The sequence below is a fragment of the Microtus oregoni genome, unplaced genomic scaffold (assembly GCF_018167655.1).
Source record: "Microtus oregoni isolate MIOR12 unplaced genomic scaffold, Mior012 000021F_ref0000039, whole genome shotgun sequence".
Classification (NCBI taxonomy): domain Eukaryota; kingdom Metazoa; phylum Chordata; class Mammalia; order Rodentia; family Cricetidae; genus Microtus; species Microtus oregoni.
In genome coordinates, this window is record NW_024543080.1 from 12,797,305 (window position 1) to 12,820,104 (window position 22,800).

At 36.2% G+C, this 22,800-nt stretch overlaps 1 protein-coding gene across 7 annotated transcripts in view; it reads left to right on the top strand.

Annotated features, from left to right (window-relative positions):
• Epha5 (EPH receptor A5) overlaps positions 1-22,800 on the top strand; it is a 288,480-nt gene that overhangs the window by 243,654 nt on the left and 22,026 nt on the right. For all 7 annotated transcript variants that reach the window (XM_041671225.1, XM_041671227.1, XM_041671226.1 and 4 more), the window contains 4 exons: positions 973-1,098; positions 1,756-1,941; positions 18,781-18,842; positions 21,901-22,110. In XM_041671225.1, the coding sequence (XP_041527159.1) occupies positions 973-1,098; positions 1,756-1,941; positions 18,781-18,842; positions 21,901-22,110 (584 nt within the window). The remainder of the gene's footprint in view (positions 1-972; positions 1,099-1,755; positions 1,942-18,780; positions 18,843-21,900; positions 22,111-22,800) is intronic.

Consider the following 22,800-nt stretch of genomic DNA (forward strand, 5'->3'; position numbering starts at 1 on the left):
TTATTATCACTAAAATATCAATGCTTACCTACCATAAAAATGCTACTGTGGTTCAAATCAAAATCCAAGGTGAATTCCAAGTTCCATGCAAAGTGAGTAGAAATCCATTATTAAATCATGCCTTCAGGCCTAATGAATTAAGGTTAGTCTACCGCTTCTTTTTGTTGGACTGCAATGGGAATTTCCTGGTGTACAAAACCTTTCTGTCATCAGCCTTGCTTGAGATGACCTGAGAAGGGCCATATATTTCAACAAATGCATGAAATCCAGTTTCAATAATAGGCTTAAGGTATAAGTGTGCTTTAATCGTGATAGTTAGCATATACAATATGAGTCAGTTTGAAAACTGAGTGAAGGCAGATATCTTTGGCTTTAGTCCTTCTACTGAGACCATATATAATTTGATGAAAAGCAAGGAGACCACTTCCTAGTCCTATGTGTCGGTTATCCTTCTTTAAAGTGCGATCCTGGTATGATTATCGTTAACTTGGACTAAAATGATAAATGGATCTCTTGGAATAGACACTGAGTAAAAAGTAGTTCTGTTTTCTTTTTAATTTTTATTCCAGCACCACAAGAAGTTGTTTTACATGTTCTTTAAAGTCAGAATTAAGAATCTATTGCAATATCTAAAAATGAGCCTATAGACCAAATCAAAAAAGAGGCCACTATATTTTTTCCTTCTTCAATCATCAAAGTGTTCTCAATATGAATCTGAGTCTCTCTGTCTGAATAGTATCTTGAAAGATGATTATAAAGACATGCCAGCCTATACACATTTCTTGTGTAGGGGACCGTCCATATTTATAAGTGATAAAAGTAAAATAGCTATATACATAACTGTCGTAAGTAAAAAGAAAGCCTGTTCTTGCAACTCAACTCCTTTTAGAAGAAGGAAAATTCAGTCACACTAGAGTATTGACAAAGTTGGTGCTCCCCCTCTGCTCCATTAATGTCCACGTATCGTTACAGTTAAACTGCCAGGGGTCAGAACCTACATTGATCCGCACACCTACGAAGATCCCAATCAAGCTGTCCACGAATTTGCTAAGGAGATTGAAGCTTCATGCATCACCATTGAGAGAGTCATTGGAGCAGGTGAGAGGACAGCCACATTCTGACCTTTCAACTTTCTTTATACTAAGAATGCAATACATCCATGTATTGACCTTACACAGTGTGTTCTTAACCTCTCAAAGTTCGTTGTGACTGATCACCTTTAATTGAAACTTCTATGTAGTTCATAAAGGAGCAGCTGACTATCTTCTCTTAGCAGAGAAACCCAGTGAATAATCTTTGTCCATGTAGTATTGTGTATATGTACAGCGCAGCTGTAATACTGGAAAGTATTTGCTTTGTTTAATTCAACGTGTACATGTCTTTACATAACCCAGCTGATCTCTGCCCTTTTCCCTTTTATGTTTTTCTCATCAGTAGTAGGTATTGATAGAGTATGAGAGAAGTAAAACAAAATGAATTAAAGTCAGTATTTTTTTTTAAATTTCTTCCTAATGTTGCTATTTGGATTGTACGGGTTAAATGATGAAGTTAGTAAGGCCTGAAGTGTTTTTTGGTCATTTGCAGAGGATATTTCCCAAAATAACATTTACTTTTGTTAATACTACTGTGAATGTTTGGTCTCACCCTTAGTTTATTTTCTTCTGTCTGAACCTTAATGCTTCAAGATTTCAGAATTTTATTATAATAAAAATTCTAATTGAGTTTATACAGTATTTTTTTAAATCTTATCACAAGGTGAATTTGGTGAAGTTTGTAGCGGACGTTTGAAACTACCAGGAAAAAGAGAATTACCTGTGGCTATCAAAACTCTTAAAGTAGGATATACCGAGAAGCAGCGCAGAGATTTCCTGGGTGAAGCAAGTATCATGGGACAGTTTGATCATCCGAACATCATCCATCTAGAAGGTGTTGTGACCAAAAGTGAGTACATACAGAGACACAGTGTGTGTGTGTGTGTGTGTGTGTGTGTGCGTGTGTGTTTGTGCCTGTGTGTGCCTGTGTGTGCCTGTGTGTGCATGGGTGTGTGCATGTGTGTGATACACATAATGAGTATCTGTTTAAATTGTCATTGTCTCTACACTAAAAGAACTGAACAAACTAAAATATTAATTTCTCAAATGGTAAAAATTTCCTTAAACTTTAGTAGATTTTTATTTAAGATGATTTGTAGTAAGCCCAAGTTTTATTTTATAAGTTGTGTATTCATTTACCATGAATTCACTGCCAGAGAACAAACCAAAACTGTAACCAGTAAAACAACAAAAAAATTAGATAAAATTATTTACTTCTGGATATTTATGTAATTTTTGTTTTAGTTGTGAGCCTATCCTTTAGCAACAAGTCATCGTTCAGGTCCTGATTATGTATTTTTTTAATTTGTTAAGTTTTGTGCTACTGGTAATTAACTGTTCTCATCAACAGCCTCAAAAAAATCCATAAGGATTAATTAGTTCTTAGTTATAGGAAATTCACCTTTTATTCAGAAACACCAAGGTTTTGCAGGCCATTTAAATATTGTTAACATTTTATGAATGTATTTTTGTACTATGCCTTTTTATGAAGGATGTCAAATACTTTACTCAATCATCAGTTACTCAATAAAGAATTTAACTGGTCCTTTACTGGTCCAGAAATGATTTTCCTACAAGCTGTTTTGTCCTAAGTCACTTAGCTTGCATTTATTGCTCAGCATAACCCGCTCAATTACCTTTATTTGACTTAGCATTCACATGCATGCACACGTGCTCACACACACACACACACACACACTCAGAAAGTACATAAATATATATAAAACAATTGAACTAATAATCAGATAAACACAGTGATATTAGTAAAGTGGCTATGTACTCGTTGAGCATTAACTTGGACAATACCCATTTTGAGTTTTATCTGATTTAATTCATAGTATCTTCACAGATACATTCTGAGGTACCTTCATCCATCTGTGTGATAAAGATGATAACATTTAAAATATAAAAACCATTTAAATTTCTTAATGGGAATGGACATATGGCCAATGAGCAGCAAGATACATTTTCAAAAATCCTCACTGCTCCAGTAACTCCCATTTTAATAATTCCAAAAATATTAAATGGGATTTTTAGAGATTATCTAAAGCTATGCATCCCACACTGTAGTTACAGAAAGCTTTAAAAACTCCCAACCTTCAGCTTTCTGTAGGATTCTCATGATCCTGTTCAGCCGGCCTTGCCCTATTAGTGCACAGGTGGCATTGTGCCGACCACCCCGCCCCTGTGTCTGCACTCTGTGCGCTGGCACCCAGTTACCGAGCTTCAGGCAAGGGAGCTGGAGGTTAAAATACACACACACACACACACACACACACACACACACACACACACAGAGAGAGAGAGAGAGAGAGAGAGAGAGAGAGAGAGAGAGAGACAGAGACAGAGAGAGAGACAGAGAGAGAGAGAGACAGAGAGAGAGAGACAGAGAGAGAGAGAGAAAGAAAGAGAGAGAAAGACAGAGAGAGAGAAAGAGAGAAAGAGAGAGAGACAGAGAGAGAGAGAGAGACGGGTCATCCTTGAATTCCTCAAGAATGCCCCCTTTATTGTGTTCAGGGGCAGATTATATAGAGACAGCCACGCCCCAGCCAAACCCACCAGAAGCCACTCACCTCCCATCAGGAACTCCTGAAGGTCTTGTGCTCAGAGCAGCTGTAGGCACTCAGATCAGGGGATTACAAGAAATTCAAGATCTGGAGTCTCACTGCTCCCAACAGCATTGTAGCAGAGCTCATGTGTGCCTTCTTGGAGACTCAAGTTTTACTGTCACAGAGAAAAATGTCAGTCAAAGCATAACTATGAACATTCTTTCATAATTTATATGAACAGGAGGATATATACTTTATATTTTGCTCTGACTATAGAGCTTCTGAAATATACACCTCACATTTATTGCCTTTACAATTCCTTCAAAGTCCTAGTCAAATTCCACAAATTATATTCCACAATAACTCCTAAAGTTGCCTCAGAGTCATATCCTGGCCTTTCCAGTGCTCTGAAGATGTTTGCAACAATCTAGAATGTTCTCTTATTTGGTCCAAAACTCTTATTGAAATATTCTAGTTAACTTTCTCATATTGGCACACAGTTTTCAGTTCCCTAGGCAAACAGTGAGTTGTTCTAGGAAAGAACAATTCATGCACTGAGTATTTAAGTAAACCTATTTTATCTGAAACTATGCCAATGCACAGCTACTTTATATAAATACATTGAGCCTTACTGACAAAAAGAAATGGGAATGCTATCTACATTAAAGGACAGTTCTAGAGATTAAGTTATGATGTTATTTTATGAATGTCGTTGAGTAAGTGTGTAATCAAAATTTGTACTAGTGAGTAGGCACATATTTTTATGTATTAATTGCGTTTCAGAGTAGTAAGCAATGTCCCAATTTTTAAAGATATATTCATTTATATTTACATAACCTTGATTTATTATAGATCATCTTTATGCAACTGTGTACTGAGGAACTTAACTGCGACAACTTCCTATAATAACACAGGCGAATTTCTCATATACTTTTATGTGCTTGGAACCCTTATTATTAGGTGCTAATGCCAAAGTAAACACATGATCATATGCAGATTATGTTAGCTGTACTCTGAAAAAAATGGCATTGCAGTGGAGAGGATAGTTTTCAATTTTCATTCTCTTAATGAAATATTCTGCTTGATGTTGCTACCCGAAGGAAGGCTATATATAAGGAAAGCAAATGTAAAAGCTGAAAATATGTCTTTGGTTTCAACTTTGTGATCTGTGTGTTGAAAGTGTATTTCCCTTCTCTAAATGCAGCCCTTGATGTTCAACTTCGGAAGTCTTCAACTTGTTTTCCATTTACCATGTTGCGACTCACTTTATTTGTGTCCTTAATTTCATGCTCTCTGATCTGATGCTAATTTATTCAGCAATTATTCTCAACCTGCAGCTCACAGATAATGAGACATAAGTGCAACTAACACTGATGTTTTTTCTGATTGAAGCTGAAGTGGAGAGTCTGGAGTAGCACCCCTATGGATGCCTCTCTTTATTCTGTTACTGCAGGTGACAAAAGATTGAGGACCCATTTAGATTCAGTCTATAATTATTTATGAAACTGTATATATGTGTGTGTGTATACATATATACACATATACCTATGTATTAATATAAAACACATATGTGTGTACTTATATATAATACACATATATATTCATATGCATATATGTGGTAGAGAAGTCACATGACTTTAGAAACTCCCAACATAAGACATTTTGCTGTATATATATATGTGTGTGTGTGTGTGTGTGTGTGTGTGTATAATCGTATAGATATATATAGACAACTTTTACTATTTAAATGGTTCCCAGAAAAAAAAATAAAATGAAGACAGAAGTTATGTTTTTCTTTTCTTCTGTTACAACACTTAGCTCTTTCAAGTGTGTGTATATTAATGAGAGAGGACTGTGCATTCATGAAGGTGAAGGCCATCTATGCTAGGCAGGATATTCAGTGAGCTCCTGGGATCCTTCTAAGCTCTCCTCTGCATTCCTGGAGTTACAAATGCAAACCTCAATGCTTGTTTTTTAACATTTATTTTGAAAGTCAAATCCAAGTCCTAGTTATCACTATACTATACCACGAGAAGCAATTTATACTTTAATTACTGAGTTATCTCTTCACCCTACTTGCTTAGTTAACTTTATTTCCATGGGCTGAGAAAATGACTTAGTCAAAAAATTCCTCTCCATGCAAGGATGAGGACATGAGTTCAGGTTCTAAACATTATGTGAATGTTCTAGTATAATGATGCCAGTTAGTAATTCCAATGCTGGATATGTAGAAATAAATAGATCTCTAGGACTCAATGACCAGTTAGTTTAGTGAGAGGACCTTTCTTTAAAAAACCAAAAAACTGGTTCTGTTTCTCAGTTCAAGATATTCCACCTGAGATTTGCCTGTGACCTCCATGAACAGAGCTACATGTGTGTTTGTTCATTTTCAGGAACATGTCACATGCAAAATAACTTTTCTTACCAGTGAATAAAGCCTAGAGAAAAGAATAGACATTTCTATTGAGCAATGGGGTTTTTTTAGTTTTATTTGTTAACTAGAATAATGAAAAATTAAATTTACTTCTATTATGAAATTGACAAATTTATCCAAATATTGGAATAACCTTAAAGCAGTAGCCTCACTTCCCTTACACATATTCAGATTTACTGACAATTGATAACTATTGTATCCTGAAATTTTGATGGAATATAAACATTTATTGCTATTTCTCAAATGTCAGATTTTTTTTCTTAGAAGAACATTCTTTATAAATAATATAATGTTTTTAATGATTCTTTGAGATTTTTCCTATAATGTGTCTTGATTGCTTGCACTACCCTCTCTTCCCACTTCTCCCTACACTTTATGTCCTATTTTTTTTAACTTTTTTTTTATTGAGAAAAGGAGAAAAAAAAACAAGTTTCCACCTCCTCCCAGCCTCCCATTTCCCTCCACCTCCTCCCACCTTTCTCCCCCTCCTCCCACCTGTCTCCCCAACCCACCACTCCTCTCCCCCTCCCTCTCCAGTCCAAAGAGCAATCAAGGTTCCCTACCCTGTGGTAAGTTCTAGGTCCTCACCCCTCCGTCCATATCTAGGAAGGTGAACATCCAAACTGGCTAGGCTCCCACAAAGCCAGCACATTACGTAGGATCAAAACCCCCTGCCATTGTCCTTGGCTTCTCATCAGCCCTCATTGTTCGCCATGTTCAGAGAGTCCGGTTTTATCCCATGCTTTTTCAGTCACAGTCCAGCTGGCCTTGGTGAGCTCTCAATAGATCAGCTCCACTGTCTCAGTGGGTGGGTGCACCCCTCGTGGTCCTGACTTCTTTGCTCATGTTCTCCCTTCTTCTGCTCCTCATTGGGACCTTGGGAACTCAGTACAGTGCTCCAGTGTGGGTCTTTGTCTCTATCTCCATCCATCACCAGATGAAGGTTCTATGATGATATGCAAGATATTCGTCAGTAATGCTATAGGATAGGGTCATTTCAGGTTCCCTATCCTCAGCTGCCCAAGGAACTAACTGGGGACCTCGGCTTGGGCACCTGGGAGCCACTCTAGGTTCAAGTCTCTTGCCAACCCTAAGGTGGCTCCCTTAACTAAGAATTGTGCTTCCGTGCTCCCCTATTCAACCTTCTTTTATCCCAATCCTCCTTTTTCCCCAAGTTCCCCCCATCCTCCCCTTCTCCCTTTTCTCCCCATCTCCCCTTACCCCCATCCCACCCCACCCCCAAGATCACTATTTTCTTCCCATAGCCAAGAGGAAAACTATATGTTTTTCCTTTGGTTCACCTTCTTACTTAGCTTCTTTAGGATCACCAATTGTAGACTCCGTGACCCTTGTTTATGGCTAGAAACCAATTATGAGTGAGTACATCCCATATTCATCTTTTTGGGTCTGGATTACCTCACTCAGGATAGTGTTTTCTATTTCCATCCATTTGCATGCAAAATTCAAGAAGTCATTGTTTTTTACCGCAGCGTAGTACTCTAATGTGTAGATATTCCACACTTTCTTTATCCATTCTTCCATTGAAGGGCATCTAGGTTGTTTCCAGGTTCTGGCTATTACAAATAATACTGCTATGAACATAGTTGAACAAATGCTCGATAGGGCATCTTTTGGGTATATTCCCAGCAGTGGTATTGCTGGGTCCAGGGGTAGGTTGATCCCAAATTTCCTGAGAAACCGAAACACTGATTTCCAAAGTGGTTGCACAAGATTGCATTTCAACCAGCAATGGATGAGGGTACCCCTTCCTCCACAGCCTCACCAGCAAAGGCTGTCATTGGAGTTTTTGATTTTAGCCATTGCGACAGGTGTAAGATGATATCTCAAAGTTGTTTTGATTTGCATTTCCCTGATTGCTAAGGAGGTTGAGCATGACCTTAAGTGTCTTTTGGCCATTTGAACTTCCTCTGCTGAGAATTCTCTATTCAGTTCAGTGCCCCATTTTTTAATTGGGTTAATTAGCATTTTAAAATCTAGTTTTCTGAGTCCTCTATATATTTTGGAGATCAGACCTTTGTCTGTTGTGGGGTTGGTAAAGATCTTCTCCCAGTCAGTTGGTTGCCTTTTTGTCTTGGTGACAGTGTCCTTTGCTTTACAGAAGCTTCTCAGTTTCAGTAGGTCCCATTTATTCAATGTTGCCCTTAATATCTGTGCTGCTGGGGTTATACCGAGGAAGTGATCTCCTGTGCCCATCTGCTGTAGGGTACTTCCCACTTTCTCTTCTATCAGGTTCAATGTGTTCTGACTGACAGTGAGGTCTTTAATCCATTTGGACTTGAGTTTTGTGCATGGTGATAGATATGGGTCTATTTTCATTCTTCTACAGGTTGACATCCAGTTATGCCAGCACCATTTGTTGAAGATGCTTTCTCTCTTCCATTGTATACTTTTGGCTCCTTTATCAAAAATGAGGTGTTCATAGGTTTGTGGGTTAAAATCCGGGTCTTCTATACGATTCCATTGGTCGACTTCTCTGTTTTTATGCCAGTACCACACTGTTTTCATCACTGTAGCTTTGTAATATAGTTTGAAGTCAGGGATGGTAATGCCTCCAGAAGATCCTTTATTGTATAGGATTGTTTTGGCTATCCTGGGTTTTTTGTTTTTCCATATAAAGTTGATTATTTTCCTCTCAAGATCTGTGAAGAATTTTGATGGGACCTTGATGGGGATTGCATTGAATCTATAAATTGCCTTTGGTAGAATTGCCATTTTTACTATGTTGATCCTCCCAATCCAAGAGCAAGGGAGGTCCTTCCATTTTCTGGTATCCTCCTCACTTTCTTTCTTCAATGCCTTAAAGTTCTTGTCAAATAGATCTTTCACTTCCTTGTTTAGAGTAACCCCAAGATATTTTATGCTGTTTGTGGCTATCGTGAAAGGTGAAGCTTCTCTGATTTCCCTTTCTGCTTCCCTGCATCTCTGGGATGAAGCCTACTTGATCATAATGGATAATTTTTCTAATATGTTCTTGGATTCGGTTTGCCAGTATTTTGTTGAGGATTTTTGCATCGATGTTCATGAGTGAGATTGGTCTATATTTCTTTTTCTTGGTTGAGTCTTTGTGTGGTTTTGGTATCAGAGTAACTGTAGCTTCATAAAAGGAATTTGGCAATGCCACAATCAGCTCTGTTGACCTCTACATTTAAATATTTTCCAAATTCTTTACCAATATCTTTGCTGTAAAAGGAATCTTCTTTGATGAAAGATGACAGTTACACTTAGATATAAGAGATATAAGGATAAATGTTTAGAATATAATTAGAAATTACAGTGTATTAAGAAAGTGGTGATATCCAGGAGGTTGTGGCACACTTCTTTAGTCCAGGCACGTGGCAAGCAGAGGCAGGAGGACCTCTGCGAGTTCGAGACCAGCCTGGTCTACATGAGCTAGTTCCAAAGCAGGCCTCAAAGCTATAAATAAACCTTGTCTTGAAAACCAAAACAAACAAAGAAACAAACAAACAATGAAACAAAAAATAAGATCGACCAAAAAGAAAGTGGTGATAGTAGTTTCTCCTCAGGGGTCTATGGCCTCACAAGGATATCTGGCTAAATTTACATTTCCAGCATGATTTATTCCTTATGAGTGGGTGTTAACCCCAATTGTATGGCTGTTGATTACTCCTTATAAAAAAAATGCCACTATTTTATATTTTGAGGTAGCTTGCCACGCTGGCCATTGCTGCCAACTGTAGACATTAGAGCAGGATAGGACTTTTAGTGTTCTTTCTTTTGGCATCTTGCATAACTCCTATAAAATATGGTTAGAGATAATCCCAAGGGAAGAGATTTCCAAATCAAATCCAAAATGATTCCTTCAAGTCCCATGTTTGAACACTGTGGTATCTTCAGCAGTAGGATCTTTGATTATTCCTTTTTTGTTTATATTTTAATTAGTATGATTCCAAGAACCTTCAAGCTATTTTTTCCATCTTTGGAAGTGTAGTACTAGGGGGCGGCGGGGCTGCGTCCCCAGTACCCCAGCCTCCTGCTTGGCTAGCTTATGTCCCAAAATAATTACACGGACACTGTATTCTTTTAAACACTGCTTGGCCCTTTAGCTCTAGCACTTACAGGCTAATTCTCACATCCCGATCAACCCATCTCTAATAATCTGTGAGAACCGGTCTTACCGGGAAGATTCTAGCCTAGTCCATCCTGGGTCAGAGCTTCATGGCGTGTGTCTGCCCAGGAGCAGGGCATGTCGTCTCTCTCAGGCCTCTGCTCCTGAGAGGAGAGCTGTGGAGTCTGAGCTCACTTCCTCTTCCTCCCAGCGTTCTGTTCTGTTTACTCCTCCCACCTATGTTCTAACCAATAAAATGGGCCAAGGCAGTTCCTTTATTAGCCAATGACCTTCCTCCATCAGGAAGTTTCACAGTATACTCTGTTGCCCTTAGACTTTACCAAATAGTGCTTTCTGTGATGTTTCCATATCAACAAGCAAAGTACTTAATTACAATGCGTTCCAAACTTGATGAAATCCTGCTGCCTTTCTCTGCTCCCTTGCTTTCTCTGCAGAAATTCCATGTAATTATTTTGCTCCTTCATGTTACTTTATTCAGTCCCAGAATGTGCTACTCTTCTTTCTTGTGCCTTCGGAACCATAGTCATTTATCTTCACTCTTCCTTCAAACCTGAATGTCTGCATGACAAGAGCTTGACCCTCCATGCTGCAGAATGGTTGAGTGCAGGGAACCTGCAGATCCGGATTAGAATGCCAGCTTAAGAGGGCAAACTGTGAATGAAAGAGGCTCTTACTTTCCTCATGTGCATGGTCCTAATCAGAGCCCAACCTTACAGAGTTTTCACACGTTTATCAAAAGAATATTTCCCAGCCAGAGGCAGTGCTATTCATGGCAGCAGCATTTCTTGGCACTTTGTCTCAGTGTACATAGCAGTGCATTTATATTTGCACCTGGTTTTTCTCCTTGACTACACAGTGAGCTACCTGAAAGTGACACACTCTTAGCCACTTGTATCTATCACATATTAAATACATGTAGGGAATTATGTGACAGCTAAACCATTAATGTACAAGTAGTAAAGCTTGCTTTGAAAGTATTTCAGCTTAAGTTTGGCTCTCTCTATATACTTGTTATAAATGATAAAATTAGGATTTAAGCTATACAGCCAGTTTGTAATTAGGGACTGATAAGAATAAAGGTGATAAATATCATTCAAAATTCACTTCACTATTTTTATACCCAAAGAGTGAAGAACTGAAATATTGACAAGGGAATGTAGCCATTGAGACGACCTTTGCTTGGGCACAAAGCCTCAAAACTGAAAGCATGTTGTACTTTAGCTTCTTGTAATATAGAAGTCTGCAAACTATACATTCTATTCGGTCTACAAAAAAAATAAAATTTGTTACTTAACAAATCACGCCATTATTCAGTCTTTGGATAAATGAATAAATTCAATTTAAGTAAAAATTATATACAACTAATCAAATTAGTATATTTCACATTGTGAATTTTTTTTTTAATCTGGGACCTGAGAGATACATGCCTTGCCACGCAGCATGAGAATATAAATTCAGTTCCCAGTGCCCACTTAAAAAGCCCAGGCACTGTTGGGGAACAGACTGGTAGATACCCTGTAGTCACTGGCCAGCCAGGCCTACCATATAGTTGGCTTGGTGTTTGTTTTCCCTTTTTTTTTTTTTTTTACTAGGATACCTGCAGTCATTGAGAAATTACATAGGGAATAATGATTAAAAATACTAATAGATATTATTTCTAAAGGAATGTAATTTCCACCCATGTAGAAAAAAATAATTTGTAGTAATAGATAATAACTAAAGTATAAATTATTGTTGGAAATTATGTTTCACAAAAATTTATTATTAAACAGTGTTGCTAGATTTGATCATTTAGATTCTGTACCCTAGTAAAAGTAATGTTTATAATTAGAACTAATTTCACTCTATAATTTATTGATACCCAATTTCACAAACATCAAGATAAAGAAGTCATTTTTTTTTGACTTGAGAATGACCATTTTGAAAAAAATTATGTTAATTAAATACTTAAATGTGATTTGTTAGGAAGCTTTCAATTTACATCTATATTAATATTATCATTTCACCTCAGATGAAGCACACCAGCTTTTGTTTATTTAATATTTGCCCCAATTAAAATTACAAGACTTTACAGTATTATCTCTTTTCATTATAGTCAAATGATCTTACTTTTTTATTGGCATTGATCATGAACCAACTTCAGTGGTTCTACATGTGTTATCCTTGGTTTAACCTGAAGGCCAAACTAAAATCACTTTCAAACTATAAAGTGTCAGTATAAAGAATGGAATACAACCCAAATACTGCGGAACAATAAAATGAAACTATAGATATACAACCATAGACAGAGGCTTATATTTACTCCTGTAGCACTCATAAAGTGTTTCTAAAAAAGCCTCTCTGACGTTTGTTTTCTGTTGAATTATGATGCTCCTAATGAAAGACTCCCTGGTAGCCTGAAGTGGTGTCATGTGTTTATTGATGAAGTAATGGCTTCATAAAAGCAGAGTGTATAAACACAAGTAACGTGAGTCCAGATTTAAATGCAGCATTTGTGATGTTGCCTTGTTTGATGTTTCTCGGAACTGAAGTTGCCTCCTGGTTATTGTCCAACTGCAGGATCTTTTTTTATTACCTTCGCTGAGGACACATATTTTCCATTTCTAACAAGAGTACAGGCTGTGCCTTGGCTACCTATCACGGTCCACACTGTGAGAAGTAAGAGCTACAGTCACATTTCCCAGAGTTTACTTCAAATGACACTGGCATATGGGTAATAAGATTGCAAGATGAGAAAAACAGTATTCTGCCTTTCTTTAAGATGTGTAGTAGATTTTTGCTCAAACACAGACACCACAGAATCCAGACCTGTTGATTTTCACCTGGAATTCCAGGATTCAGAAAACTGAGATAAGTACAATCATAAATTTACGGCCACTCTGCTAGGTACCAAATTCTAGTAAAGCTAGACTACAGTATGGGACCCAATTCTATTGTCAAAAAAGAGGGAAACAAAATTAAACATCAAAATCAACACTGTAAAGGAAAGAATTCATTTTGTTTTATAAGTATTATTATAAGATCAATTCTCAAATAAAAGACTTAACAGCTGTAATACATTATAACTAGCACAATAAGTATAAAGGATGTATTTAACTTCCAGAAATAATTTTTGCATAAATGAAAACTTACACTGATTGAGTAGCAAATACACTTCCTTCCTTTCCTAGCCCTTCATCAAAGCAAACTCAATTACAACTCTTACATTTGTGCTTCTTAAGCTAAAGAATTATAGATACTTCTTACATGTGAAATTGCAGCTTATATCACAATATATTACCTGAAGTGTGTCGGGGCAGGGAGGCAGACAGACGAACAAACAAAAGTAGACACAGAAGAAACGTAAACGGAGAACAATGAGAGAAGCTGAATTCTATAAGAGAGTCAATAATTACATGGCTTGTATCACGTTCACATGAGCATGTGAAAATTTGAACATACATTAGGGTATAAAATGAAATGCGGGATGGCAATACATATTTTGGAATTATGAAATCATAGTTTAAAAGGAAACAAAACCCTTCTCTTCTCTCCATTGTTCCTTACTAAATGACTTTCTCTTGTCAAACTTAGTAAGAATCTTTCTGAGCCTTACGTGCACTGAGAAGAACCAACTCTCATATCATGACTATAGAACATTAGGAACAATTAATAACATACTTTCTTGCATACATCGACATTTAATAAGTCAAGATATAAGAACTAGTTTATGAGCATCAATAGAAAGCAGATTCCACAAATACTGTGCCGCACTTTCGTAGATTGCCTGGCGTAGGTCCTCAGGAAATAACACAAAGCTGCGTAGAGTGTCCTCTGTGATTAAAGTCCTGTCTTGACATGCTTTATGAGCTATTTTTATATGGATTTTTGATAATATGCTTTCAAAATTATTGGCAGATCTACACTTTTTCTGTCCTGCCAGCTGGATAATGAAAAATGATTTATACACTTTTATTGAATTTACAATGGTTAGAGTAAGCCACTGTAATTATTACCATGTCATTTTTGCTGGATAGCTGTAACTGAGAAAAAACATAAGCCAAACTAAATGTAATTAGCATTAAAATGACTCAAGCATAAAAAATAATCGCATGGATCTTGAAGTGTCTTATTCTTATAAACAAAAGAATCTTGTAGTTGTTTGCAAACATCCATTTTAATAGCTTTTTCATCAGAAATGCATTTTAGGTCCTTATCATACTTCTCCAATTACATTTCATTTTTGACATTCCAACTTACACTATCACACATAATTAATCTGACTTTTACAATTTGATAATAGTGTTTGGAAAATCTCATAGACAAGACACCTGTCTGCTTTGAAAAGATTCACCTTCTTTTGCTAAATGTGTATTTTTCATTGTTAGTCACTTTTCTGTTTAGAGAGTTCTTTTTACAATGGAAATTCTATCTTCTAAGTTTTGTGAACTGAGAATAAAATTTAAGATACAAATTTGCACAAAATGAGATACTTTTTGTAAAATGTCTGTCTGTCCCATTCCTACCCTCTAGACCTTGGCTTAACATTTGTAAATATGGTTAGCTTCCTGTAGGTTTTACATCCAAGCATTCAACCTGCTGTAACTAAAATTGCTTGGGAACGGGAGGGGGGTTTTGGGAGAATTGATTGTTTACTAAACAAGTATACTCATTTCCCTTACTATCAGACCTTAAAAAATAAAACTATCTCCATAACATTTCTAATATATTATGTATGGTAAGCAATCAAGAAAACATTAAATTATTCAGGATGTATATAGGCGATTTGTAAATATCATATAGTTTTATATAATGAATTTAACTTACTGCAGATTTGGGTATATGGAGTCTTGAAAAAATTCTCAGTGGATGCTAAGGAATGATTGCATCTATTATCTTCTACTACTAATATGTAGCCGTTAGTAGTCAGTCTAAAATACACATGGTAGACAGAAAGAATAAATTATAGGGAGAGAAAAACTTGAATCTCTTTTGAGTAGATAAAGAGAAAAGCTCCACAAATATAAGCACAGGTGTAGATCAGTGTTTTCCTTTGATCATTGTAATGTCTATTTGTAATTATGAACTAATACTTGACTATGAGAGGAATCAGAGTCTGTGTTCCATAGAAATCTGTAGTAATTCAGCTCTTGTAACAATTTGTCATAATCACAGCCCTCTGGATGGATTTCTGTAAGGAAGGGATGGATTAGGTAGATTAAAACAAAGACTCGAACTAAGGCTGATTCAGAGAAACTTTGAGTTGATTCCAGAAAATTAGGCCACTTTGTTTTATCAGCAATTACCTTCAGCAACTAAACTTTTATCTCTAGTTTAGATATAACTTATAGAAATACTTGTATGCTGTGTGTTAATAAGCTAATATTAGATATACACACATATTCCCTCTTCGTGAGAAAGTTTCATTCCTGGTAGCATTGATTTCTAAAAGCAGATAATTATAAGGTATACATTTATGTAGCAAAATACTTCACTGGTATAAAGTCTGAAAACAACTTTAAAATTAATAACTAGGCTGTTTCTTAGTCTGACCCTGAGGGTCATACAGATTATGGATTCTTGAAAGAAAAGGGATTCATAAAAATAAATATTGAAATTGGACAATGTGATATCAGCATAAGACTTAAGACTTAAAGAGCAAACAATATTTTTTCCAGTTTTGAAATTTGTTTGATTTCCATTGAAATAAAGACCCTCCATATCATTAAATAAACTTCAAATTAGAAGAATTTCTCTATTTATGAACACAAACTATTGCCAGACCTCCTTAGCCTAATTCCCCAGGAAAAAGTGAGTGCTCTATATGCCCATTCCACAGCCCCATGATGCAGGACAATCATATGCAAAAGGGAGTCAAGTCAAGCAGGAACTCAGTTTATTACTGTGAGTGTCAGCTTATATAAGTTAAGTGACATCGTGTGATGTGGGGGTACCTCTAGCCAATGAGAGACAGCCAAACCCTCCCTCTGGCTGAGGGACATCTATCTAGATTTTGCTGTCTCATCCCTCCTCGGTAGGTTTAGGACTATCCTTCAAACTTGAGCCAGGCTTATCTCTGTCCTACAGGCCTCGAAGTACAGGCCCTGAGATATTTCTGGCCTAAACAAACCACAAATATTTATGAAATAGTCTCCATGTTATACTGACATAACCACCGAAAATGTAGGGTTATGTTTTTTAGCTTTTATTATTATTATTATTATCATTATTGAGACAGGGTTTCTCTTTAGCTTTGAAGTCTATTCTGGAACTAGCTCTTGTAGACCAGGCTGGCCTCGAACTCAGAAAGATTCATTTGCCTCTGTCTTCCAAGTGCTTGTATTAAAGACATGTGCCACCACCCCCTGACTTTAAAAATTACTATAATTTTCCCCAACTCTGTCACCCACTGCCCCATGCTGACTTTCCATTTCCTCCAGCAGTCTCTCTTCTCATGTTACAGATACTGCCATTTTTTCTTCCCACCTTTCTGCTCCCTCACTTCCTGTGAGCCATGCTTCTAGTCCCCTTTCTATTCTTCCCTTTTCATGTTCTCTTTCTGCTTCTTGACCTGAGACTACACACACACACACACACACACACACACACACACACACACACGTCACACCACACCACACAATTTTAAGTCTAAATTTCATGTATGAGAGAAATGATACAAATTTCTATTTGTGAGTCTTGCTTATTTTGTTTCATTTAACAATGATTTATCATTCTGCCCATTTTTTTATGCAAATGTCACTCACAATTACATTTTTGTCTATAGCTGAAGGAAATTTTGTAGGGGATACCCTATAATCTTTATGTACCAATCTCTTGATAGACATCTAGACTGACTCTCTTTCCTAGTCATTATGAATGATACAGCAATGAGCACATGTGAAAGTGTTTCTTTAGTGTGACTTAGGCTTCTTCAAATCAGGTAGTAGAACTGGGTCGTTCAGCTGTTTAATTATTATTTTCTTGAGAAAATACCATTCTGATTTCCACAATGGTTTAATAAATTTTCATTTCTACCAGCTGGATGCAAAGTTTTCTCCTTTCCCATATCATGGCCAGGATCAGTTGTTGTTTTTTTAAGGTGCTGACTGTTATGACTTGGACATCTAATTGTAAAGCAATAGTCCTTTTTTTTGTTGTAATCTTAATTTAAACACAGAAACAAGGCTTTGTCCATATCTGAACCTGATAACTTCTTTTTAACAAGTTTCTTGGGCATATCAAGAACCTACTCTTGAATGTTAGTCACTTCTCATTATACGTTCTGCAAGAATGTCAAATCAAGTTTTAATAAAAAAGAACATTAAACTTTAAAGAGGATGAAGAATAGTCTCCTGCCTTTGTAATACTCTGTAACACTCCATTTAAAGAATATTGCTACTAATGTACTTCATGAGAGCATAATCATCTGAGTGAGAAATTAAACTTTATTGTCTTATGATTCTAAATAGTAGTTTTAAATGATCTTAAATGAAAAAGTACTTTTCTGTCTATATTATTTTTTCATATGTGTTTGTCAGATTTTTCTATAGCTAAGTTTGCACTTTTATATAGCGTTTTGTATTTAAATATGCGAGCTCTAATTCAGTGTCCTGAGCTCATCAATTCCTAACTAAAAAACTCATCTTGAGAATATCATTAAGTTAATGACAATGCTCTTAATAGTTGTATGAAACTCACTTCTGTGATTAACATAATATATATAAAATATAAATAATTGATATAAAAGCTAGTCATTTTATTGTTAGAGTTCTTTTTCTTAACTCAAAATAGTTTAAAACAATGCTTAATTTTACCCAACATACTTTTCATTGAACAGCAAATTTGCATGTATTAGGATGTATAAAACCAAATGAACGGCAATAGGATGTATAAAATTAAATAAACTCTTTTTCTCCCAAGTTGGTTTTGGTTGTTTATCATAGCAAGAGTAACCAAACTAGGAGAGCCCTGTCTCAGGTGAATAAGAGAGAGGTAGCCATCATACATGGATATTCTTCTAAGACATGCACATGAATCTATGTGCTCTTCCACACACGCACATACACATACATACATATGTGTGCATTTATATGAATATATCTACATGTATTCCAATACAGCACACAATAGTTTTATATTAATAAATAAAATACAGCACTCGGGAGGCAGAAGCAGGCAGATCTCTGTGAGTTTAAGGCCAGCCTGTTCATCAAGAGCTAATTCCAGGATAGGCTCCAAAACAAAACTACAGAGAATCCCTATCTTAAAAAGCCAGATAAATACATAAATAAATGAACAAATAAACAAAGTAACTTACTTACTGCTGAGATAAATATATTTGTGCTCAGGAACTCTATCACAGCTTGACACATATCCGCAGTGAGACTGCAAGAATGTCTGCTTTAGATCTTCTAAATAAGAATTTTCTGGGTGGTAGTTGTTTGAAAGAGAAAGAACACAAAGCTGTGGGTGGCAGGAGGTGGGAGTATCCGAGGCTATTGAAGATGTGGGACAAACCTGATCAAAACTTAGCTAATGAAAGTAAATAAATTATTAAATTCATTAATGAAAAATGTGGCACTCTCTGACTACCCTTGACAGTGCTCTGTTTCTTTCCAGGCAAACCTGTGATGATAGTGACAGAGTATATGGAGAACGGCTCCTTGGACACGTTTTTAAAGGTAAGACGTGGCTTGACTTTAGCTGTCTATGGCCACATGGATTTTGCCCATGGAATGAGGTTAAAATTGAACAACCTTAATGGTAAAGTTTTAAATGGATTCAAAATAAGTTAGCACCATTATACTCCACAATAAGCTGATATTTGAAAGGTATTTTTTCAAAAAAGTTACATTAATCCAATTAAATGGTTATGTAATTTTACTTAAGTAAATTCTTACTTTAAATAAAATGAAAGTAGAGATAAATAAAGGAAAAAATGAAGGGAGATAAAGAAGAAAATGTTATACAAATACTCAAAGTTATGAAATAATTTTATTTATACTCTGAGAGTTTCATACATGCACATGATTTTTTGTCATATTCGCTCCATTCCCTTCTCTAAAGTACCTTCCACTCCTACTGAACATTTTCTTTTTACCAGAAAGTTCTGTTCCTAATTCTCTGTCTCATATGTGTATGTGATCACTGTCTTCCATTTGTGTAGCTTGAATAATCACAAGAGGCAAGTCACTTGCTGGTCATGAACAACACTGCACTTAAGATAACAGTGCCCCCTTTCTAACAAGTATTAATGGCCCACAGGGAGGGAAGAGGGTTTATTGAGATCTCCCCCATCCTTGATAGAATATTGAAAGATGCCATGTTGTATAGATTCTCTGCAGATGGCCACAGCTGCAGTGAGTTTGCTAGTGCTGTGCCCATCACATGTCCAAAAAGGACAGCATTTCATGGCACTACTTCTCATCCTTCAACTCATATATTCTTTTTGCCCCTTCTTTTGTTATGCACCTTGTCCTTGAGGGGGTGATATAGGTATACAAATTTTTTGATGTGTATATTAATGGACAGAGAAAAATGTGTCTAAAACATCCATGCACATGCAAGTAATTAGTTAAGATGCCAAACTGGAGTCTATAACCATCATGGGCCCTCTAAAGGGGTTCAGTAGAAAAGTCATCAACCAGACAATATAGCCAATATTGTCAGACATTTTGGGTTTGAGGAGTAAATGAGTTCTGTGCACACCTCCCAGTTTTAAATATTGACAACTTGCTTTACTCTGAAGAATTTCTTTAAAATGAATTTTTATATATGAGTAACCTATAGTCTGGAGATATAAATTCAATGTAGTGGGTGTTGCTTCTGGTGTGGAAAGATCCTGTTATGAAATTGGTGACAACTTTGAAAGGGGCCTGTGCATGGATCATGGCAGCGTTTTACTTCTATGTAAAGTTTCTGTTTTGATCCCCAACCTGCACCAATGTACCAGCCTCTTCCCAGTTCACTTCTCTGCACTCACAGGTTTTCCAGTCTATTGGATTTGTATCATCACTTTATTCAAAATAATTCAAGCTATTACTTAAGCCTTATGAGTTCATTTAACTTTGTTACATTAAATGCCTTTGACAAAAACAACAGACTTCCAAGAACTGTTGATATTTTCCCATCCAGTGCTCAGTAATTATCCCTGCTCTCATCCACACTGCAGAGACTCCTGAGTTGCCTCGGGCCATTTCATGTTTACTTTAATAAGTTTATCTAGATAGCTTTTAAATTACCTCATTGTATACTCAGTGTCAGCCAAGGTGGGCTCTACTTTGCCACAATGAGCAGATTCCTCTGATTTATGACAAAAAGAAGCTACCATGCATGACAAGGCAGCAATGTGGATTATTTTAAATGACACATGCTTTTTTTTAAATAGTCTGTAACATGTGGTACAATATAGCATATAATGTTATGCATGCTATGTGCTTAGCACTATTAAGCAAAGAATGGAGATAAGAAGATATGTTTACACTTGAGTAATAAAAGAACTACCTATAGGAAAAAGAAAAGAAGTAACTAAAAGTAGTATTATTAGGGAATAACACAATTCAACAATGGATGGTCCATGTTTTCCTTCTTGCACACTATTTTTTTCAAGTTTAGATATGAACTTATTACTTTTATTACTAGAAAAAAGAATCTGTTTAAAACCATCAGTGGCATGCAATCTCCGGCACTAGAAGAACACAAAGTGTAAATTAAGCTCACCTGAGTGTGTTGGGACAAACCGTTAATGGTGCCACTTGGGTGTGGATGTAGGTAGATCTCTATGAGTTCGAAGTCAGATAGAAGTCAGGAGAAGTAAAATATATTAAAAATAAATGAATTAGTTAATAGTAATTTCAATTGAACAAAACATAATTTCTCACAATTTAAGTTTTCAAGTAATTATTGATAGTAGAGAGACACATACTATCAGAGCTATTATCACGTCGATACCCAAAATGTTTGTCTCTTAAATAGAAGATATAATGACATATTATTTTGTGGGTCTTCTTTATGTCAGTTTTAATTAATATTTGTGGTTTATTCTGTTTAATAATTAAGGATTGCATATCAAATACGTATCAAAATATAAGCACAACTCTAATAAATTGCTTCATGAAACACTCATCATGTCTATTTCTTCTTCCTGTAGCTTTTTTTCCCATTATATACAATTCCTTATAGAAAATATACTAGAGCCTTTTCCCTGAATGTATATATCTATACAACTATGTTAAAACATGTTGGAATATGTTAAAGCCCATATTATACACCTATGTTAAGACATGTTGGGAGAGTGTACATTGTTGTATAATTTTTTGATAGGCAGCTATATTCAGAAGATAATTAAAACATTATTTATTTATTTGATTCTTTGATGGTTTCAAATATGTATATAATGAATTTTAGTCTTTTATATATTCTATTACACTGCTTTCTCAATCTTTATTCATCCACTGAAGCTCTCTTTTTAAAGTACCTCTTTTTAATGTGTGCATGTCTGTGCATGTGTTTGTGTGCTGCATGAGATTTTTGAAGGACTTTCAGAGTCTTTGCTGGGTTTGACCTGATCAACACAATCAGTTAAATTTGTGGTTTCTAATGCGTTCCCTCCTCCTTGAGTAGAAATTGCATTTTCATTCTGAAAGGTGCTAACAGTAATTTGAAAAATGAAAGAAGGCTTTTTCCAAATTTTACTCCTGTGAATCGTACAGCTTTCCTAAAGTTGCCCTGTCTTTGTAGAAAAACGATGGCCAGTTCACTGTGATTCAGCTTGTTGGCATGCTGAGAGGCATCGCTGCAGGAATGAAGTACCTCTCTGACATGGGCTACGTGCATAGAGACCTTGCTGCGAGGAACATCTTAATCAACAGTAACCTTGTGTGCAAAGTGTCTGACTTTGGGCTTTCTAGGGTATTGGAAGATGATCCTGAGGCAGCCTACACCACAAGGGTAAGATCTAACAGAATGCATTTTTCACACGCTAGACTAGAAGCATTTAATTTTTAAAGATGCTAAAAGAAGTAGCAAAAAGGGCATTTCTCTAATGAAGTCACGAGGAGATAGAGGAAATATGGGGAAAAAAAGAGAGAAAATAGAAAATCCAGTTCTACATTTTTTAGTACCAGAAAAATCAAATATTAAACTTAGATTATAAAATTATTCACATTCCTTGTCTCAGTAATTAATTTATTGTTCTTAGGGATGTTGTGTTGGCTAGATATATGTCAACTTAATACAAGCTACACTCACTGGAGTGAAGGAAACCTCAGCTAAGAAAATGCCTACATAAAACTGGACTTCAGGGAAACCTGTGGGCCATTTTTTAAATTAGTGAGACTTGCGGAAGGCCCTGTCACATTGTAAGTAGGGCCATTCCTGGGCTGGTAGTCTTGTATTTTATAGAAAATAGGATGAGTAACCCATGAGAAACATCCAATAAGCAGTACCCCTCTATGGCCTCTTTATCAGCTCCTGCCTCCAGGTTTCTTCCCTGTTTGACTTCCTGTCCTGATGTCTTTTAATAATGACCATTGTTGATGAAGCATAAAACAAATAAACCCTTTCCTTTCCAAGTTGCTTTGGTCATGGTGTTTTATCATGGCAATAGTAATCCTAACTAGGACAGACGCCAAGAAAAAG